The sequence below is a fragment of the Lagenorhynchus albirostris genome, chromosome 2 (genome assembly GCF_949774975.1).
Source record: "Lagenorhynchus albirostris chromosome 2, mLagAlb1.1, whole genome shotgun sequence".
NCBI lineage: Eukaryota > Metazoa > Chordata > Mammalia > Artiodactyla > Delphinidae > Lagenorhynchus > Lagenorhynchus albirostris.
The window spans coordinates 99,463,004-99,484,891 of NC_083096.1; the positions used below are offsets into that span (position 1 = coordinate 99,463,004).

At 35.9% G+C, this 21,888-nt stretch overlaps 1 protein-coding gene across 4 annotated transcripts in view; it reads right to left on the reverse strand.

The window, feature by feature from the left end:
• The window catches only part of SNX7 (sorting nexin 7), a 97,703-nt gene that overhangs the window by 39,685 nt on the left and 36,130 nt on the right, over positions 1-21,888 (reverse strand). For 3 of the 4 annotated variants that reach the window (XR_009539244.1, XM_060142462.1, XM_060142461.1), the window contains exons 3-7: positions 20,784-20,894; positions 20,279-20,443; positions 18,025-18,223; positions 13,277-13,476; positions 10,417-10,503 (exon numbers count right to left, since the gene is read on the reverse strand). Coding sequence is in view for 3 of the 4 variants with exons in the window: in XM_060142462.1 (XP_059998445.1) it covers positions 10,417-10,503; positions 13,277-13,476; positions 18,025-18,223; positions 20,279-20,443; positions 20,784-20,894 (762 nt within the window). In the remaining variant the exon portion in view is untranslated. The remainder of the gene's footprint in view (positions 1-10,416; positions 10,504-13,276; positions 13,477-18,024; positions 18,224-20,278; positions 20,444-20,783; positions 20,895-21,888) is intronic. The other variant, XM_060142463.1, reaches the window with a different exon arrangement.

Here is a 21,888-nt window from a genome sequence, read left to right on the forward strand (position 1 = left end):
CTCCCCACAGCAACTAGGATGGAACCCATGGCCTACATGTTCTCATCTGCTTGCTCAGTCCTCACGCCCCAGCTGCTAACGAAGGGGTACTTCATTCCCTATACTCTAGCTACACCAGATATAACTAAAGCTCCTGGAACACAGGAAGCTAATTCCCATTTCAGAGCTTTGCACGGATTCTTCTCAGAACACTTGTGCCAGATTTGGGAATGACTGCTGCCTATCAGCACTCAGCTCTCCTCTCAATGTCACCCCCTCAGAAAGGCCTTCTCTTCCCCTCCTGGTGTTCTCCATCACATTACCCTGTTTTGTTTTCTTCATAGCACTAAGCACTATCTAAAATTATCAGAGTCATTTATTATTTTTTTCCTTTATTTTCAGTATCCCCCCACCACCACACACACACACACTAGACCATAATTTCCTTGGGGATAGGGGCTATGTCAGTCTTGGTCACTGCAGTGTCCCCACCATGAAGTGCTTAGATGGGGAGGGAACTCATAACTCTTGGCTGACTGACAAGCTAGGCCTCAATTTTCTTATCTACAAAAGTGGGAATAAAGTATGCCTAACGTGTAGTATTATTCATTGGATAGTAAACGTAAATTATTAAAACAGTGCCTGGCATACAACAGGTACTATACAGATGCCAACTGTGCTTCAGAAAGGAAAGCACTAGTTTGGGTCTAGAACCTCTCTGAAAGTTGAACGGAGCTTTGATTGGGGCATTTCCCCTTAAGTCTGCTCCGCTATTGACTAAGCTTTAGTAGAGAGAAAAAGTTTACTCTCCAAAACCCAGAAATATAATAAATCAAAATGCAATTACTTTGGTGATATGGCACTGTACTAGAAGAAAAACTACTGGTTCTGTTCTTTGTAGAAATATAATTTTTTTATTTTTAGAAGTACTATTTAAAAACGATTCATACTTTAAATAATGTTTTATGATACCATTACATGTTTTCCAATATATCAGCCTTTTATACTTTCTTCTTCTAACTTACCAAAATTTTTACTGACACAAGCTCTAGATTTATAAACATTAATTCATCTTCAAAAAAAGTTTCTTCAGAGTAAGCATTATTTCTGCCTGTTCGTGGATAAAGAATACTTAATATGTCTGATTAAGGTCACAAGTTAAGTAAAAGTGAATCAAAGCCCTCTCCAGGCTTCAGACTCCCAGCATGTTCCTGCTCTAAGCATAATCATATATTTATTGAGTGCCCAGGCAGGGCCAGGAGTGAAAGAGATATGTAAGACAGAGCCTTAGGACACATTTCTTATTAACGAAAAGTCTAAATTAAAAGGAAATTGAATCTATTTTGAGTTTCTATATGGGAAAGCTGTTTAAACTATTATATCTATGGTAGGCAGAGCTCCACAAACCAAACCACAAATCCACAAGGACACTATAAGTAGAATTTCCTAAATCCTGAGAAGAAATGACTGGAATTTTAAACTACCCCTTTTACTTAACCATCTGTTACTTTTTCTGTTGAAGTCAAGACAGTGGGGAAAAAAATGTTCCTAGAGAAAGACACAGAGCTTACAATCTTCCCTTAGAAAATCACCTACACCGATGTTACACTGCCTCTTTTCTTCAGTATTTCATTGTCTCCCCCCGGCCCTGTCCACCCTCACCCACCACAAACGTACACAGGCCTTATTCATCAGGACTGTAAGTTTATGTGTTCCTTTTTCAAATCAGTAAGCCTTAATATGCAGTAACTTCCCCAAGAAAATTTCACGGGTAAAAATTTTGGAAGTAGTACAATTTCTTTCACCTCACCCGCAAACATCTCCTGACTAATTTTCTGGGTAACAGTTAACACGAGTAATTTGGTGTTCAAGTTTGTGCTCACATCAGATATGCTGGCCTTGGAGGATTCCGAAAGAAATAACTAAAAAACACGTTTTTTGTGTCAAAAATACATTATAAAAAAAATGTGTTGATCTTTGGAATATTTTACCTCTAGTCACTTATTAATTTGTTCCTAGTTCCATATTAGATTTAAGATGGCTTCTAAAATTATACTCTACAACTAGTTTAAAGGCATTAAGTGGATAAAGACATTAGCACAAAGGAAAATAAGAATAGGGGAATAACAAGGTAAAGCCAGGGGTGAGTTTGACACATAAAAGACATTTGCCAGATAGAAGTGGATCAGAATTGGGGTTCTCAACAGTCTAGAAACTAATGTAAAGAGTGGTATAAAGAGTGGGATAGGAACAGGTATAAAACCCAAGATGTGTACACGCTGGAAACAAGCTAACGGCTCAGGAGAAATTAAATCCCATCGTTGGTGCTGAGACATAAATGAAACTTTTCTCAGGGGTCCTCATAAAGGAAAACCAGAATGTAGTCTGTGCTGTTGATGCTTATCATAAGGGATTTATGGTTCTCTTCCTTAAAATGTCCCTTATTACAAATCAATGGTACAATACCAAGCATTGTTTAGTTAAAATAATTGTTTAGAGTCCAAAACATAACTTTTTTTTTTTTTTTTTTTTTTCGGTACGTGGGCCTCTCACTGTTGTGGCCTCTCCCGTTGCGGAGCACAGGCTCCAGACGCGCAGGCTCAGCGGCCATGGCTCACAGGCCCAGCCGCTCTGCAGCATGTGGGATCTTCCCAGCCCAGGGCACGAACCTGTGTCCCCTGCATCAGCAGGCGGACTCTCAACCACTGCGCCACCAGGGAAGCCCCAAAACATAACTTTTTAATAGTCAGTATAAATTCATATACATTTTAAATTATCTATTCAATTGCCTAAAGTGACCAGGTGGGGCAAGTGGGAGTGGTCACTAGTCAACTCAAGCTAATTGATGCCTTTTTTTTTTTTTAACAATGTGAAAGTCTAACAAGCAGGATTACAGTTATCATTTCCAAACCTTAATCTAGAAAAATGAGACATCCAATATATACTTCAAATACAAAATATTTACAATCTAACACTGGTTAGGTACTGTGCTAAGAGTTTTCATAGGCTGATTTAACAACACTCTAAGGAAGATATTACCCACAACTTTTATAGTTGAGGAAACTAAAGCAAGGAGAATGTAAGTAACTTGTCCCAAACTACAAAGGCACACAATACTGTAGCTGAAATTAAATGCAACTCTGCAGTTGGGTTTAAGACCTTATGTTAAATACTTTTCACATACTGCTCTAGTTGCAATGCCATGAGACAAATAACAGAGGGAAAAAGTAGCCTGGTAAAATCCCAAATAAAGACCTCTCCCCACAAAAAATAAATAAATAAAAATAAACACCCCAGGCTCAACAGACTTATTCATAAGGTAGACACGATTTTTTGCTATTTAATCAAATATTATCCTTTACAAGTTTATATAAATAGCAGCACACGGATCTTTTTTCCAACCACCTGAATGAATGATGCCCTGAATGAGAGGTCTGACTGTGATGGTACGGAGGGAGAGGAATGCTAGGCACCGCCTGGATCTTTGTTCTGGGACGAGAGGCTGCTGAGGGCTTTGTTGATTAAGCGTCACTCATTCACCCAGATCCCCACCCAGTGTTGTGTCTACAACGCCAATACACAGGTACACTGTGTAAGTGAGGCACATATTTATTAGCTATTTACCCAAAATCCATTCCCCACTCTCCTTCTTACTACATGAAAGAACTCCAGTTTTTTTAGGTATTTGCATCAGAAGGCAGTTTGTAGCTGATCCAAGTCCATTCTTTTTTTTTTTTTTTTTTTCAAGTCCATTCTGATGGTCACATTCCCACTCCAAGCAACTGGCTTGATCCATGAACTTTTCAGGACTCTGGCCAATGAGATGTGAGGAAAAGTCTGCTAATACCTTCTAAGATAAACTGATAAAAGGAAACATACAAGAAGAAAGTCCTTTCTCCTTCCACTGGATAGCAGCATGTCCTTCACTGCTGTGTGAGTGTGTGTATATGTACATGTGTGTATCTGTGTGTGTGAGAAATACATATAGATGCAAACAGGCAAAAAAGAAGCAGAGAAATAAAAACAGATACTAGAAAATGAGGCACATAGAAAGGAATAAATTTGTTAAAAAGGGGAGAGGTGAGACAACAAATATCTGAGAAAACGTAGAGCCAGCCTCTGCTGCCACCACACAAAAAAAAGCTATGTCAATATTATCATTTCTTTAAAGCTTAAAGAGAAGGCACTCTTGCTCTATACATCATTTAGTACACTATCAAGAACATTTGAAGATTAATAACCACAATTTGAGGATGGGAGTAAAAAACTGGTTCAAAAATAGCAACTCACACAGAGCAAGGACCAGATTAAATAAATTTGGTATCTGTTTGTATCTTCTGAATGTGGCTATATGCAAATCCAGACTATAATGATCTTATGAAAATGCATTTTTTATTTTTGTTCCCATAAATATACTGTTGAACAGCTATGGCATTATATCTAGATCCAACTCTCAGATTCCATGCACATATTGCTAAATGTCAAATGTATTCATATTCATTTATATTTGAATGCTGCTTTGAGTGGCAAACTATAAATCATCCATTCAAAAATAAAAATACAAATAAAATGGATATGCAGCATTATTTAGCACCACAGATGAACTTTATTTATCTTACAGTTAAACAGTGAAGTGAATAAGCATTTTCAAACAGAAGCTCTGACTCTGAAAACTTATAACTAAACTGCAAAAACTACAAGTTCCTCCAAGTATCTGAGTTTTCCTCAAAATCTGTTATTGTTATACCTTCATCTCCACAGACAGAAAATTCCTTACTTTGAATATCTACTTTATTGAATCTCTTCTTTATCAGAGCATCTAATGCTCAATCTCTCTTAAAATGTTTTATTATCTACAGTTGCCTTAATTATTCTGTATCAAGCTGTTTTTATAAATACCTCATAAATGGAGAGGTGGTTAAAAAATTTGAATGACCCTAAATAAATCAGTTTAGTTCATCTTATTGGTCCAATTATTTACCACCAGCCGAAGCTATATAAATTCTCTTTCCTTCTCCTCACTAGCCATCCCTTCTTAGATTTTTATTGTTGGAATATGCCAAGGCTCAGTCCTATTAAGTCCTGGGACCTCTTTTTTTCATCCTTTAGTGACCTCAACAAATGTCATGGCTTTAAATACAACCTATCTGCTAACAACTCCCACATATATATCTCCGGCTGGATCCCTTCCCTGACCTCTGGATTTTTATGTTCATTTTCATATGTGACTCCCTACTCAACACCTCACTTGGGTATCTGATGGGCACATCAACATTATACATTCAAATCTGATTTCTTCACCTTCTCCATGTTCTTCCCAAACCTGTTCTTCCCAAAGTCTTTGCCATCTCAATGCCAACACTTAACTTCCAGTTGCTCAGTTCAAAAACCTTGGTATAATCCTTGTTTACTCACAATTCATAGTCCACCAAATAGCAAACAGCTCTCTGTCTTCAAAATAGCCTCAGAATCTGACCACTCCACACCACTTCTGCCCTGGTCCAAACTATGATGTCTCACTGGGGTTGGAAGAGCTAGTCTCCAGCTCTGGCCTTCTCCCAGTCCATACACACTCCACATAGACATATTTTGTCCTTCCCAAGCAGAGTAATTGATTTAGAACAATTCTGAACATGTCACTCCTCTGTTCAACTGTCATCTTCCTATCTCGCTGAGACCAAATCTTATAAGGCTCTACGTGATCTGACCCCTGGCGACTTCTCCGACCTCATTTCCTACAACTCTTCTGCTTCCTCATTCCATTCCAGCAACACTGGTCTCCTTGCTTTTCGTGAAACATGCAGGCATACTTCCACTTTGCACTTACTGTCCCCACTGCCTGAAATTTCTTCTGCCGGGTATTCATGTAGTTCAAGACCTCACCTTTTTTGGGTTTTACATAATCACCTTCTCGGTAAGACCTTTCCTAACCCCTAATTTTAAATTGCATTGCTCCCCAACACTACCTCTTCTCCACACTTATCACTATATGACAATACACTATAAATTTCAGTTGTTGCTTACAGTCTCTATCACTAGAATATAAGACTCATGAGGGCCTTTCTTGACCACTGTCTCCTTAGTGCTTAGAATAGCGTCTTTTATATGTTAGGTACCTAAAAACATTTGTTAAAAGGTTTTCGTTGAATACTTCTACCTTAAATGCCATCTCATCATGACATAAAGTTGCACATCTCCAATTTTCTTCTTCCTCTCATATGCTATAGTTCAATTTGTAAAGCCACAATCTGCTTTCCTTACAATCTAGAAATGTCAAGGGTCACTAAGAACTTGAAACAAGGGTCACCCTCACTCTTTAAGTGCTTCAGATTCTATCTTCCACCTACGTCTCTCTCAAATTTCTCTTCTCTGCAACTCCACTACCACCTCTTCAGTTCAGGCTCTCGCTGAATCCACACAGTCCAAAGGAAAAAGCCCATATTCCTCATCCTGACAATTAAGACTCCTTTCCCATCTGACTGTGGCCCATCTTTAGAGCCACATCCCTCAATTCTCCTGTACCCTGCTCTCTACACATCAACCAGGGTTTCTCAGTTTAGCACACTTTTTTGAGCCTTTACTACTTTTCATAATAGCCACTCACTAGTCTTCAAGGAACAATTACTTACTCATTCTACAAGACCCATCTCAAGTATTACTTCTGTAAAGCCATCAAAATAACAACAGCTAACAACCACTGAGTGCTTTCTATGATACAAATAATTGACTTGCATTGTATCATTTGATCCTTAAACAAGCCTATTAGAAAGGTACTAACAATGTCCCCCTTTATACATGATAAAATGAGGCTTAAAAGTGTTAGGAAGGGCTTCCCTGGTGGCGCAGTGGTTGAGGGTCCACCTGCCGATGCAGGGGACACGGGTTCGTGCCCCGGTCCGGGAGGATCCCACATGCCGCGGAGAGGCTGGGCCCGTGGGCCATGGCCACTGAGCCTGCGCGTCCGGAGCCTGTGCTCCGCAATGGGAGAGGCCACAACAGTAAGGGGTCCGCGTACCGCAAAAAAAAAAAAAATGTTAGGAAATGTGCCTTAAGACTTAATAAACAGATAAGCTAAGATTTGATCCCAGGTCTATCTAATTCCAAAGCCTAAATGACAAAACTCTAAATCAACAGCTGAACTGACCTTCAAATGAGTATTCTACAAGTCTTTACTGAGTTTAGGTCACTTCGAAACAATTGATTTTATTGTTGTGAGATAAGAAGTACAAACCACAAACTCTAAGAAGCAGCCACTTTACAGCTACCCAGATAATAAATCAAGGAATTCGCTACAAAACATTATTTTCCTTTGCAGGAAAACACATAATTTTTGTGGGCATGTTTGTGTGATAAGAAAAAAGTAATAATAATGTCATAATTGCCAATTTACAGCATATACAAAGTTACAGGCACGGTGAAAGACAAGAGCCTTGTATTTATTTGCATGCCACGTAGCCCACCTGATAAAGATCACCTGATATGTCTAACATGACCTCTGGAATGTTACATCAGTGCTCTACTTCTACCCAATAATTATAACTACACTAGTGTTTGCCCTTCTTGGGCTTCATTTCACTGACCTTTGCATTATGAGTTGCTTTGCCCAGTTTGCATATAACTTCCCACCCAAAGGTGACTTTGATGGAGCTTCTGAAGGTAGCCCCAGCAGGTCTCCATAGAAATGGCCCCAGGGTTGTCTCCAAAGTGCCCTGCTTGAGTTGCCATGGTAAACAACCAGGCTAGATTGCTCTATTCAGTTCTCTGCCAGGGTCTCCATGGTGACTGCAAAGGAGGGCTCCTTAGAAGGACCTCACAAGGGCACGTTTCCATGGTGACCCTATCCTGCATATTTCTAAGCAACTTCCCTTCAGTTGTTCTGCAACCAATCAGAGCAGGTTCATTTTGAGAGTAACCCTGGAAGGTTGCTCCCAAAGATATCATCGTAACACACAGGTATTTGGAAGTGAGGTCTGTAATCAAATAAACTGCTTGAAAATGTAAATGGTACCATTCACAAATCATTAAGTTAGTTCCTATGCATTTTAGGATCTGTTTTTGATGGGTAACAAAAAAATACTTTCTCTGTTTCAAACCTTAATAAAAATTATCTTACAGAATATAATGCAGATAATTAAAGTTTCAAATTTCTCCAATCTTACAACATAGCAGCTAACTAGGTAAAAAATACTTTATAGTGGACATGCCTCACACACACACACACACACACACACACACACACACACACACACACAAAATGAAATCCAAAATACAGATGGATCATCAGGTTATAATGAGATATCAAGGAAATTTTTATAGAGCAAAAGACAAAATATTTGCAAGTCAAATGAAAAGAAAAAATGTGTTTTTTAGTTGAGTTGGGAAAGCCTAGCCATATTTGGGCCTAAACTATTTTTTCCTGTGTTTTTGTGGTTGGAACAATCCCAACTACTCTTCCTTTCAATTTAAAATACGAATATAAGCCATTCTGAACAGATGCTTGGTTTTCAAGCCATTTTACTATTCTCCTGAAACTTTAAAATACTGTACTTTTCCTAGTATTTAGTCAAGGGCAATATTTTATCTAATCATAAATTTCAATATCCCACAAATTTAAATATCTTTAGAAATTATTTAACAAATAAAAACATTCTACAGTTACAATGATACAATTATAATTGTTGTACATGTGCTCACCCATCTCTGTTCATTCCAGTTGACTTTTTAAATTAAAAAAAATATATATGTACATATATGTGTGTGTATATATATTATATAAATATAATATATATAAATGTGTATATATATTTATCCCTTACTGTATTGAGAAGATTAATCTTGGATTTCCTCTTTTTTCTCCTCATCTTGAGGTAAAAGCAAGAGCTCCCCCTCGACCACTAGTTCCATTTGTTCTACATTTTCTGTTAGTCTCTCTCACAGATTCCATTCTCCTACTCTGTCCACAGCAGCCCACCACTCCCCACTCACACTCCATGCAGGAGAATAAATTTGAGTTTGAAAAATAAGCATAGTTAAGAAAGGTGAGGATAATTCATAATCACGTTTTAGTGAAATCTCAACATTTTACACAAAGTCTGATTTTGTAGAGACTTATTGCTTCAAATGTTCAATATGTTTTTATGAAGCCAAGCAATCACTGCAAGTTTCATTCATTCACAATATTTATTGAGTGACCACCATGTACCAGGCACTGTTCTCTGGGCTGAGAATACTTCAGGAAACAATTAAAAAATTCCTACCCTCAAGGTATTTAGATTATGGACAGGGAGAGAAAGAGAAAGATAATACAAAGAAAACCAGTAAGAATTTCATCTTTTGTGTTAGAAAATTATTAAAGCTAGAGAGAAAATTAAAGAAGGGAGGAGGGAGGTTAGCTCCCAAGCCAAGTTGGGATGGGCAGCAATAATACTATGGATTAATGGGGGGCGGGGGGGGTTGGGGGCTGGGGGGGTGTTTCAAGGACTCCCCGATTCACCAGACATAAGTGTACTCTAAACCCTTAAATTAAAAATAAAATTAGGAAAGTCTCTTTCATAGAAAATGTAATAAAAGTTAACAAAGTAATGAGTGATTTCTCCAACTTTTATACTTGCTCTCTGAGAGGCAGCATGGTCTGAGGGAGGCAAGTGATACTCTTACCTCCAGTCCTACTTCTGTTTCAAGAACTATATAAATTTGGGCAAGTTACTCTACGTTTCAAGCCTCTTTCTCTGTTTTAAAATGATAACAATTCTGATCTGATAGTATCATGACAACATGCAAAGACAAGAAAATATAAATGCTAAACTATTGTGCGTGAAAACATAATGTCTGAAATTTGCTTTAGAGTACTTCAGAAAAGAAAAAAAAAGTGAGAAATAGCCAGGTGAAAAAAACTGGGCAAAATGTTGGGAATTAATGAAGCCCAGTGGTGGGTAAATGAGTTCATTATATTATTAGATCATTTTTTATGTTTGAAAATTTCCATGAAAAAAGTATTTTAAGAAAAGGATTAAACTTGAAAACGAAGATACCTCCTTTGTAAAGATTTTTACAATAACTAGAAAAATATGTATAGGAACACCAACTTACCTTGTACAAATTTCTTATAAAACTAGTAAAAAGTAGATTTATTTACTGAGTACTTACTAACCTTCTGGAACAATGTTAGGGACTTTTTTCCATACTTTCTGAATTCAAGCACTCTAATTTAAAAAAAATTAACTTCATACTTTACTCACTGTAAGAAAAAATATAAGACAGAAAGGCAGAAAAGCATCGTAAGCTTACAGACTCACCTGGTACTCAAATGTATAATCGATTTTTGGAAGAAATTTTAGTATCATTTACTGAATGCTTAAAAAAAAGCATGTAATGGAGCTAATACAAATTTTAGACAATCAATTTTACGTGATTATAACAAGAAATTTAAAAACTTACCAGATCAGTATCTGCCTTTTTAGAGGTCAAAGCTTCAACTTTGGAATCCAGTTCTGCCTGTATTTGATCTCTTCTTTTCATGACACCCTTCATATTAAAACACAGGAATGAAACAGGTTGTACTTAGTTTTAATAATCTTTGTATAACAAAAATATACATTTGAGAATATAAATACGATCTCTTCCCCAGGCCATCAGTCATCTAGGGGTGTAATGACTTAAAAAAAAATTAATCTCTAAAAGCTAAATTGATAGCAAGTATTTAAAGGAAACTTTTTCATAATCTTTTATTAGTTTTCCCAATGTACACCTTACTGGTTTAAGTACTTTATGTACAAAAGACATGTTTTGATGGTGCACTCTAGGCATGTACAGTTCTTCAAAAAGAGCAAAGAACTAAAAAAGTCAATAGGAGCACTGAAAATACGTGCTATGGTGTAAACTGGTTGCAGTTGGGAGGGCACATGGGCCACACATCTGAAAGTATCTACAATCAGCCCTCTTATTGGACTCCAAAGGCATAGTTAATCAAAGTCAATTACAGTGGGGAATCAAAATTGAAGTGTGCATTCACATCTTAAGATTTTATTTTAGCTTAAAATATGTAAGTATTAACCGATTAGCCAAGACTGAGGAGAAAGCATGGCGTCTGCTCTGACTGAGAGGAGTTCCATCTTGTTTTCTTGAATAACCATGATTTCACGTTTCAGTTAATACACCCTGGTGAAGGAATTTGAGTGCAGAATTCATCTACATCTTTTATAATGTTTTCTAGTCTTTTTCAATGTCTTTCCCTTGGTGACTCACTTTTCTTCCAAGACAGTCTTTGTAGACACCAAGATTCTTTTTATTTGTACTCATCTTTCACTGGTTTCCATAGTATTAATTAAATAATGAAACTGCAATAATGAACACAAATGGCCTAAACAGTTCAAGGCAAAAGTAAAACTAACTCTGGGTAAGCAAACAGTTCAGCCAGGGAGAGCAGAGTTGCAGGACATACAAGAGAAGGGCCTTAGTGAAGTACAGGTCTTTTGGGTATTTTCAGAGGAAGGGAAGAACCTTAACCACAAATCAGTTAAATGGAACCAGATAAGCTGGCTCTATAGTATTTGAGAGAATACTGAGAGGCATTAAGGATAAAAATCATCCTGAAAATGACTCACCCTGGTTTTGTGCCTGGTGGAATCAATCTTAAAACGTTCAAAAGAGATTAACATTTCTCTTGTTTTCAAAGAAATGAATAGAAAATTCAACTAATTATCACAAATTCTTTTATATTTACTTCAATGTTTAATGGCCATTAATGTCAGGAACCCCTTCCTTTCTCTAACCCAAATGACACATACTATAATTTAGTCCCATTAATTTTATGTATGTTTCCATAAATATGAAATATTGTGCTTCATATAGATAGAAATATTTTAAGTAAGAGGTGACTTCAGAAGACAACTAGTAAAAACTGCACAAATTTAGTCAAGGCATGTATTTTTCATTATTTTAGCTCACATTGAAGAAAATATTCCAATATAAAACAGAAGCACAACTTCAATATAAGTGCTATTGATTATACCCTAGGAACCTACAAAATAATACAATCAAATGAGGACCTATAAAATAATTCAATTCCGGTTACTATTATAATTTTTCCACACCTTTAATAATACAGGATTTAAATTGCATAATTTCCATCCTGACATAGAGAGCAAAACATCTAATTAAGGGAAAAGAATATAATATTTTTAATGATAAAAATCAGATCTCTTTGAACAGCCACACAAGAGAGATCAATAATGAAGTAAACCAATGGAATGTAGCCAAGGAAATTGATGGAGGCAAGGAGGAAGCACCTCAGCAGTGAAACATTAGAGGACTTTGGGAAGCAGGAAGGGTGTGTTTATGGGAGGATCACAACAAAGTCAAGTAACAGCAGAAATCCGAAATACCTACAAAATATTTAATGATTCTTTGAAAGGAAAACCTAAACATGATAAATATGAAAGAGGCAGATATCATGCTGAAAGGCTAAGAGAACTTTTCTTAACAAGACAAAGTAAAAAAAAATTTTTAATCCTCCCAAATCAAGAGTACATGAATACAGAAACCAGACATGGATTCAAGTCTAAATGGCAGAAAAAATGGACTATAACTGAATGCAAGCTGACTCCTTCCCCCACTGTCACCCTACAACACCAGAAAGCTGAGGGTATCAGTTCAACTGTGCAAGGTATTGCGAGCAGAGAATAATACTGGATGAAAAACATTAGCTTTGCAGATAGCATTGCTAAATCCAAAATATCTGGAAACCTTAACTTGAACTGAGGAGGTTAAATGCAAGACTCTGATATAAGAGGAATAAAAGCCTTTTCAAATAGTGAAAGAAACATGTTAATTTGAAGGATCTCTTTTCAGAAGCACCCAGAAGACAGAACAAACATCAAGATCCTACTCAAGTACTTTCTACATAATGATACTAAATATATTGCTAAATCAAATGTACCTAGAAGCAAGAAAGCAACTCTTTCATGAAAAGAAATTTCTCAAGTGCTGAAAAATTTTAAAGTAAAATTTTAAAAGGCTGGAAAAACTAATCATACTCCCTATGTAAATCTTGACTGAGGATGCTTCAAATCTGTCTTATAAACTGTTGTTGCTACTGTTGAAAATTCCTGTCTTTTATTAACACATTCTTCCACTCATCAATTCATTCATGCAGTGAACAAATATTTATGAGTATCTACACGCAAAGCATCCTTCTAGGATGGGAAGATAGTGGTGAACAAAAAGAAATAGAAACTGCCTTTATAAAGCATATAATCAGGTCAGGAACTAAGGCAGAAGTAGAATTAGGTGTTCTTACCATTAACATTTCACTATAAAGCACATACTCATGTACGACAGGAAGCAGGGCCTCTGAGAGTCCAGACATCCGTTTTTCAGTGGCCTTACAGCATCTGTCAATGCAGCTGGCAACACCTTTTAGAGTATCAGCCAGATCTTCTTCTGATGCTGACCACAGAATATGAATTGGGCCATATTCTTTCATTTCATCAAAATATTCTAAAAAAATAATAAGTTCTTCAATTTACAGGAGTTTTCAAAATCCCTGTATTACAGACAATAAGAAAGGACCTTATTTTCTCATCGTGCACATGTTCTTGTACATGAACATAAGAATATGGATATCATCTTTCATTAAATTGACCTGTCATCCCAATCTGCTCAACTGGTCCTTGAATGAAAACTTTCCAAGTGTAATCAATAACATGCTTTTTCATTCTCAAAAGTGTCCTGGCTTGGGAGATAAATTATACGATCACTGTATCTATCACAGACTTCTGCCTACCAAACAAACTATACCTGAATACCTCATAGGCAACCTAAACAAAACATGTCTTCTTTTTCCTCTTATCCTGTTTACATATCCTCTTAATGGTAATTGCTTCCAGAGATCTAAGCAAAAAATGTGGGGTCATCCTAGACCCTAGACTCACACCTGCACAGAGCCAGTCAGCAATTCCAATATTTCTAAATCTCTATCTATCTATCTAACCATCCATCCATTTACCCACCCACTTACCTACCCACCCACCCACCTCTCCTCACTTCCACTGTCATCAGCAACTCTAACCTGCACTACTGCAAGGGACTTCTAACAATTCTCTCTCTTTCAATTTTTGTCACAGTATATGAACAGCGAAGTTTCTTAGTTGAATTAGAAAGTCCTTTATGATCAGTCCCTACCTTGCCTCTCCAGGTCTAACTCCTCAGATTCTCCTCCAAAGATATTTTAATTCAAGCCAAAATAACCGCTCATTCATGAATATCTCATGATTTCTCCTAACTTAAACAATGCATGTATCTTTTAGTCTTGCCCTCTGCCATTTCTATCATCTAACAAACTACTTCTAATCCTTTAAGTCCTAACACAAACAAATCTCTTCTGTTTCTGTTCCAAAGGCTTCTTAGATGCTTTGTCCTCAATGAGTCTATTATAATTTTATATTTCTATTAAAGCCTATCATAATTTAATCTTCTATTATCCCACTTTATTATAACTGCTTGCATAACTCACACACGCCTAGGCCATATGCTCCAAGACTCAACTGGGCAGGGTCTTATTATTTTTTTAATCTCAAAGCCTAATACATAATATATTCAATATATATTTTCATATCAATGAAAGAATGAATAACAAAAGACTATTCAATGCTTGATAAGCCAAAAATTTATCCAAAAATTTGGATTTCATTTTAAAATCTGAATGCTTTTATACGTTTGCTTTCACACTATCAACTTTTAATGACAGACGGCTTTTTATGGTAGAGAATGCATGAGTAGTGAGTGTTTTTGGTTTAATATCCATATAAATACAATTAAATTCTCTATATTTAATCATCTTACTAGTCACTGGAGTTAGTTGAAATATGTCATATTGCTCTAAATTAAACTTTTTACTAAACTATTAAAATTTCAGAAGTTTATATGATCAAGTAAACTAAAAAAGACTTTAAAAATTAAAAAAAAACAGAAATATTAGTTGTCACCTAAGGAAGATATTCGGTTTAATGACCACTAGAGCCCTTCCAAATTGCATCCTCTTGATCTAGGCCTATCTTTTATTTTAAATAATCACCAAACTAATATTTCTAGAAAATATTCTACTTTATTTCTTTTCTCAATTTGTGTATATATCAAAGTGTGTCATTAACCCTGTGTAGTATTTATTTTTATATAGAAAGCTTCCCTGAAATTCTAAAACTGTGCTTATACAGCACTCAAATCGCATCTGTATGCAAACACTTAATGAGCTGCACTGTAATTTGTCCATTAATATATCTGTTTCCCCAACTAAACTGTGAGCTCAAGGACAGGTACTATCTTAATCCTCCTTCAATCTTTAGCACAAAGCAGCAGCACAACATGTGGTCAATACAAATTTGCCTAATAAATTGGGGAACACAAAACAAAATCACAGAAAAAAACTGAATAAAAGTAAATCATAAGAGAAATGACTCGTTGTGATCATCAAATTCTTTATGATTTAAATATGAATGAAACACCTTATATAGCTTAGACTCCCAGGACTACAAAAAAAAAAAAAATCTATCATTTTGAATGAAATCTTGACAAGTGGGCTTCACATTCGAAAGACCAAGAAATCCCTCAAGTTTGGGCCAGTGTGCATTCACTCCTTGAAAATGAGAGCTCAGATTTATAAAGTCTACCACAAAACCCACTTTTCGTTTTGAGCGTTTCACAAATATTAGAGTACATCAAAGATTTTAAAACTAGTCCCTTGTGCTGGCAAATATAAAGCATATTGATATTCTACAGAACTCTTAAGTGTCAAGAGTTTCCAAGGGCCTCTTTGAATTGCTATACAACTTAACTATGCATCAGGAATCTACTTAATAGAATTGGAATCACAGAACCTAGTTAAAACAACTGGCTTCTTGACATTAAAAAAAAATGACAAATGGTAAATACAAAGGCAGACCAAGAGGCATAAAACAAATTATTAAACTATATTTAGTCACCACAATGACCTCACCAAGTCAATACATAGGAAAGGAAGTTAGAGAAAAGGCAATACACACTCAGATATAACAATTTTTTCTATATCTCTTTTAATAACCAATCAATTCTTGATAAAGCAGATTTTCATACCACCAAATCTTATGTTTATTCATTTATTTTTTCAATCACTGAATAGATTTTAATTGAGCATCTACAATGTGTTAGGCGCTATCTAGATACCAGAAATAAATCAATCCTTTTCCCTTTTTGTCCTGATGGAACTTACAGTTTAATGTGGGACATGGACAATAAAGAAATAAACCATCAATGTAGGGACTTTAAGTAGTTCATCTCTAAAACCGATTTATATTAGGAAATATATTTTCTGAATTAGTCATTTATTTTTAATGTAGGTAAATACAATCAGAAAATTAGCAAAAACTCATAGAATTAGAAAAAATCATAATGGAATAAATTATTATTTTTTAGTATTTATTTATTTGTTTGGCTGCATTGGGTCTTAGTTGCGGCATGCAAGATCTTTAGTTGCGGAATCTTGAGTTGCGGCATGTGGGATCTGATTCCCTGACCAGGGATTGAACCCAGGACCCCTGCATTGGGAGCGTGGAGTGTTAGCCACTAGACCACCAGGGAAGTTCCATCATGGAATAAATTCTAACTTGAAAATAGGAAACAGGACCTATTTTCCATATATAAATCTCTGCCATTGGTTGGACAGGCCTAATGAGTACTTGTCCCCCCATACAAAAATCACTAGAAACTGTGAAAACCCTATATCCTGACACACCCCTTCTTTGATTAAAACTATAGCCCATGTTGAACATTTGAGACCAACTACATCCAAAATATTAAGCTCTTTATCACTATTATCTATAAATGAGAACAAGATAGCTAGTGATTAATTAAAGCAAATGGAAACCGGCCAGGACTACATTCAAAATCATTTAGGAATCAGAAATTTTCACAATAGATCTGGGAATTAACCACACTTTGAAGGTGAAATTCTAACTTAATGTTGTGTGATTCCTCTGTAAGGAGCTTGGAAGTCGCCACTGGTCTTAACAAGAAAAATGCCGAGCAGACTGAAAAGCCAACTTTTTTTTGGATCTGTGAGAGAGGGGAGGACACAGGACAAACCACTGCCTGCAAAACTGAAAAGACAGACACATGGATACAAGGAATCTTGTCTTCCTGGAGCAGAGACTCAAGAGGGGAAATCACTTCTGCAACCAGTGCTGGGGGGTAGGGAGACTGAAACTGTCAATGATGAATTGCTGGAGGCTCAGTGTGGACAATTCAAAGAGTTAATAAAAACTCCAGAGGAACCCAGTCACAAGGGGACCCCACAATGTTGTGAGATTTACCCCCAAAAGCTTACACAGTAAATATCAGATAAAAACTACTTCTGCTTCCTGCAGGGGGTGGGAAAATGAACCATTTTGAAATAGCCTTCTTAACAAGGCCTGCCCTCATGGGAAACTAGTTAACCAGAGCATAACCTGATGGGGTATTATCAGAACCTAAATGACCTGGAAGGGAAATACCCAACTTGAGCCCACTCTGGCCATCCTGATCCAACTAAGAGGGGGGAGGAAAAAAACCTGAACTTTTGTGAAGCTCACGGTCCAGAGGCACAGACTCACTAAAGGACTGAGACCTGATCACAGGCCTCTAGGATACTTCCTCTCCCCGACACCTCACTACCACATTACTAAAGGCCTGTTTACTTTTATGAGTACATCATGTCCGGCTACCAATAAAAAAATTACAAGACATACCAAAAGGCAAAAAACACAATTTGAAGAGAGGGCAAGCATCAGAACCAGATGTAGTAGAGATGTTGGAATTATCAGACCAGGATTTTAAAACAACTCATTAATATGTTAAGGGCTCTAATAGATAAAGTAAACAGCATGCAATAACAGACAGGCACTGTAAGCAGAGACAGAAGTCCTAATAATGACCAAAAAGAAATGCTAAGTTGATGTTGCCTTACCACACCAGCAAATGTAAAGATGCATCAGAAATCAAACAACTTCGAAATCACATTTCAGTGATTCTACATACCCCTTTCTTCCTTGTAAATTCTCTGAGATATTTTATCTATCAAATTTATTTTCTGGCTAAATATTTCAATAAAGTTATTCATTTCCATGAACTCCTCGGGGCGGCTTTTAACTCCTCTCATTGATAATGCAACCGCTCTGACCGTCTGCCCCATCCTGCTGAGTAATCCAGGCCCTTGCTTCTTGTGAGAAGAGAGTTCCTAGACAAAAAAATAAAATATTCGTGATGAAGCAGACAATGATATTCCAAGTCCCAACAACAAAAAAGAAATCTAATTAGAAGAATAAAATAAAGATAATAAAAATGTTTCATATACGTCTTTTTTTTTTTTCACGTTAATTTGAAGCAGATGCGTTTAGGGTACAGTTCCTTCTCTAAATCTCAGTCTCCTTGATAACATTCCTTTTCAAAGAGCTCATGTAAAATATGTTTCCTCAGAGCATGGATCTTTCAAAGAACAAGGTTTAACAGAAGGAATCGCACTTAAGGAGATTACTGGAGAAGATAAGAAGGATGATATGAGATGAAATCCGTATTTTATAACAGGAATTTAATAGAAAAATGATTGAGAAAAAGATTTCTTAGGGTCTAACTATAACTACTCCCTGGAAAAAAATTGGAAAACTTCATTAATTCTTTAGTTATAATAATAGCTCGCATTTATTAAGAGCTTAATGTTGCAGGCACTATACCTGCATTCTTATATACATAACTCACAATAACACTATGAAGTAGGTTCTATTATTATCCTCATTGCACAGAAGAAAATAGAAGCAAAGGAAGGTTTGCTCAAGTTCCAAGAGCAATGAATTACTCGATAAGGATTGGAGCCCTAGCAGTCTGACCCTAGGGGCTTCACTGCTAAGCATAACCTGCTTTGTCTACTTAAAGTCACTAGAATAGTTGATAAACAGATACTCCCTGACCATAGCTCTGCAACTAACTTAACTGGATAAACTGTGACACTATCTCCACTGGCTGACTGTCTTTGGAGAAAGATTTTTAATAAAATATATAACTAGCTGTTTCTAATACTAGTTAACTTAGGAGGGTCAGCTACAGACTTGCAAAGTAGAAATGCTATAAAAGGATACACTACAGTATTCCTTCAGAAGTATGGCATACTAAAAAAGAACACCAAGAAGGAGGACAAGGGATTCTGAGGATGGTTGTAGCACTTACTGAAACACAGGTTTGAGATCAAATAAAAGATGAAGAGTAACATACACACACAAAAAATCTATAACAATGCTGACTACCAAATCCACAGATAAAAATATTATGTATTATTTACCCAAATATTAAATAACATATTATCTTTCTCCAGATCTTCTTTCCTAAAGGTCTTACACAAAATAATATATAAACTTGTTTATTTCCATGTCAATACGATTTTGTGTGCAAATAATAACAGATGCTATTCTTGACCAGGCAACACGTCTATCGAGGAGTGCTACCACATCATTCGATAGAGTAAACATTATCAGAAACGGCACAAGTCACAACGGGCAAGCTGTTACTGCAACTGCTGACTGCAGATAATGTTTCTAACAGCTTCTAAGGGTCTGGAGTCAGGCCACAAATTCATCTCACATAAGTCACATAGGGCTTCCAGACAGCAAGTACCGTCAAGATTGAGATGAATCACTTTTTAGCTTCGATCACTTTGGCAACAACCGAGAGATAGAAAACTCAACACTGGTCACTAAGTATTTAATACTGACCATTGTTCTACCTATCATCTTTCTTGGTGAGTTACATCTTCATAGAATAAAAGAAAAGGAACATATAAGGTTTCTGTATTAGAAATTAGACCCCCTTCAATTAGGTAATTGAAGGGAAAGTAAGGAAATTATATTATTTACCTAACTCTCCATCCATCTATTTAATAAAATCTTTTATCCTAACTTGAAAAGCCCTGACCAATTACTACTCAAAACAGTGTCAATTTTTAAATGTTTATATATTTTCAGTATTGGCAATATATGCAAGGAGTACCCAGGCATTAAAAAAAAATTCAGCTACCAAGAGAAATATGAGGATGTATATGTGAGAAAGGTACAAGATTTTCATAATGTTTATACGTAGACCTGACACAGGGTTGTATCTAAAGGATCTCTCTCCAATGTTTAAAAACACATCTTAATTCGAGGCCACTCTTACCTGATTTGTAAAGGTAAATAAGAGAAAGCATACAACCTACTACACGTATAGATACTAAAGGATTATATGAGTATAAATTAAAATCCTTTACCCAAGCTTGTGCAGTAAGAAAAACTTTAAAGTCTTCATTAAATGTTAGAGTTGGATGATCAGCAATTCGGTTCAAAAATTTATGCAATGCCTTCCTGCGTGTCTCAATGAAGTCATCGTTAAAGCGTTCCACCATTCCTTTCACTATAAACTTTTCTGGCAATGGCTAGGGCAAAAAAATTTAAAAAGGTATCTGAACATTATGTGGCACAGGATTATAAGGAACTCTACACTTTTTCTTTTTGGAAGATTATTTGAACGTGTGATCATTTCTTATAAAAATAATTTTTCAAAATTCACAACGCTAGAGCCAAACACTAAAATCTTAACACATTACAATACTTTAAAAAAACAAATCTGTACATAGATTGAAAAGTTTAAAAACAAATGTTCCTAAGATAAATGAATTATACTGAATTAAAAGGTCTAAAATTGGGTGTTAGGCATTCTAACGATTCACAAGACAAAATGGCAGTTATTCTGTGAAAAAAAAAATGTAAACTTACTGGAATAATCAGAGTGGGGTGTGCTTCTTCAAGTCTTTCTTTCAACCAAAGGAAATCTTGATAACGTCTCCTAACTTCAAATTCACTGGAGTCAAATTCCCCACGAGACGTCTGAAGAAAGTAGGAGAAAATAACAGCACATGCAATATAAGACAGAAGACATTTGCCTAATGTTATTTTAGACATTCTGAAATAAATGGGTCTCTAAGAAAAACTAACAAATTCTAATTATTCAGTGTTTGTCAGCCTGTCTTTTTTTTTTTTTTTGCAGACATCAATTCATGTAGCAGATGAAACAAAGCAAACTTTCCAGTATTCCCAGAAAGAAAGCAAACATCATGCTCAAATTTAAAATCCAAACTGAAAAAATCTGTCTTAGAGCAACCATCTGTCTTCCACAAGATTTTAACTACTATTATCTTTGGCATGACTTTCTTGCTAACAAGAAAGTGTGTTCTGAATTTAGGTTTCAAATATATTTCATTTTTCAAGATGATCAGAATTCAGAATTTGAGGAAAGTCCTATTTTTGCAACTTGGAAAATAACCTGAACATAACTGAGAAAAAAATGTTTTCCTGGAATTTGCTCAAATGAATTGCTTTGATAAAATTTGCTTTTAGTATTTGAAAATTCTAACATTATACAGAGTGATTTTACTGCTTTTTAAAAATGTCATTAATGGAAATTTAACGTGAAAAGAAAATCTTCCTATCATTTCTCAAGGAATTCTGAGCTATATGCCTAAACTCCTAAAAACTAAGCAAATACATTAAAATATCTGTTCTTAACAAACTAAAAATCTATTCCAACACACATGACAAGAAGAACATGGGTAAAATATCAACCTCACTTCTATTACCTGAATCCCAAGCCAGATACAAAAATAGCTTAGATAATGCGCCCTCACCTATCATAAGAAAAAAGGTCATTTATATAATTTTTTTAAAAAAATTATACACAGTAATATTAAGTTTGAGATTTTCCTGGAGAAGTAAACATGGAATAAATAACACATTACATATTTCACATTCACCAGAAATATCAATCACCCACACAGACGAACACAATTGTAAAATTAAGCAGTTCAAGTCAAAATAAGATGCA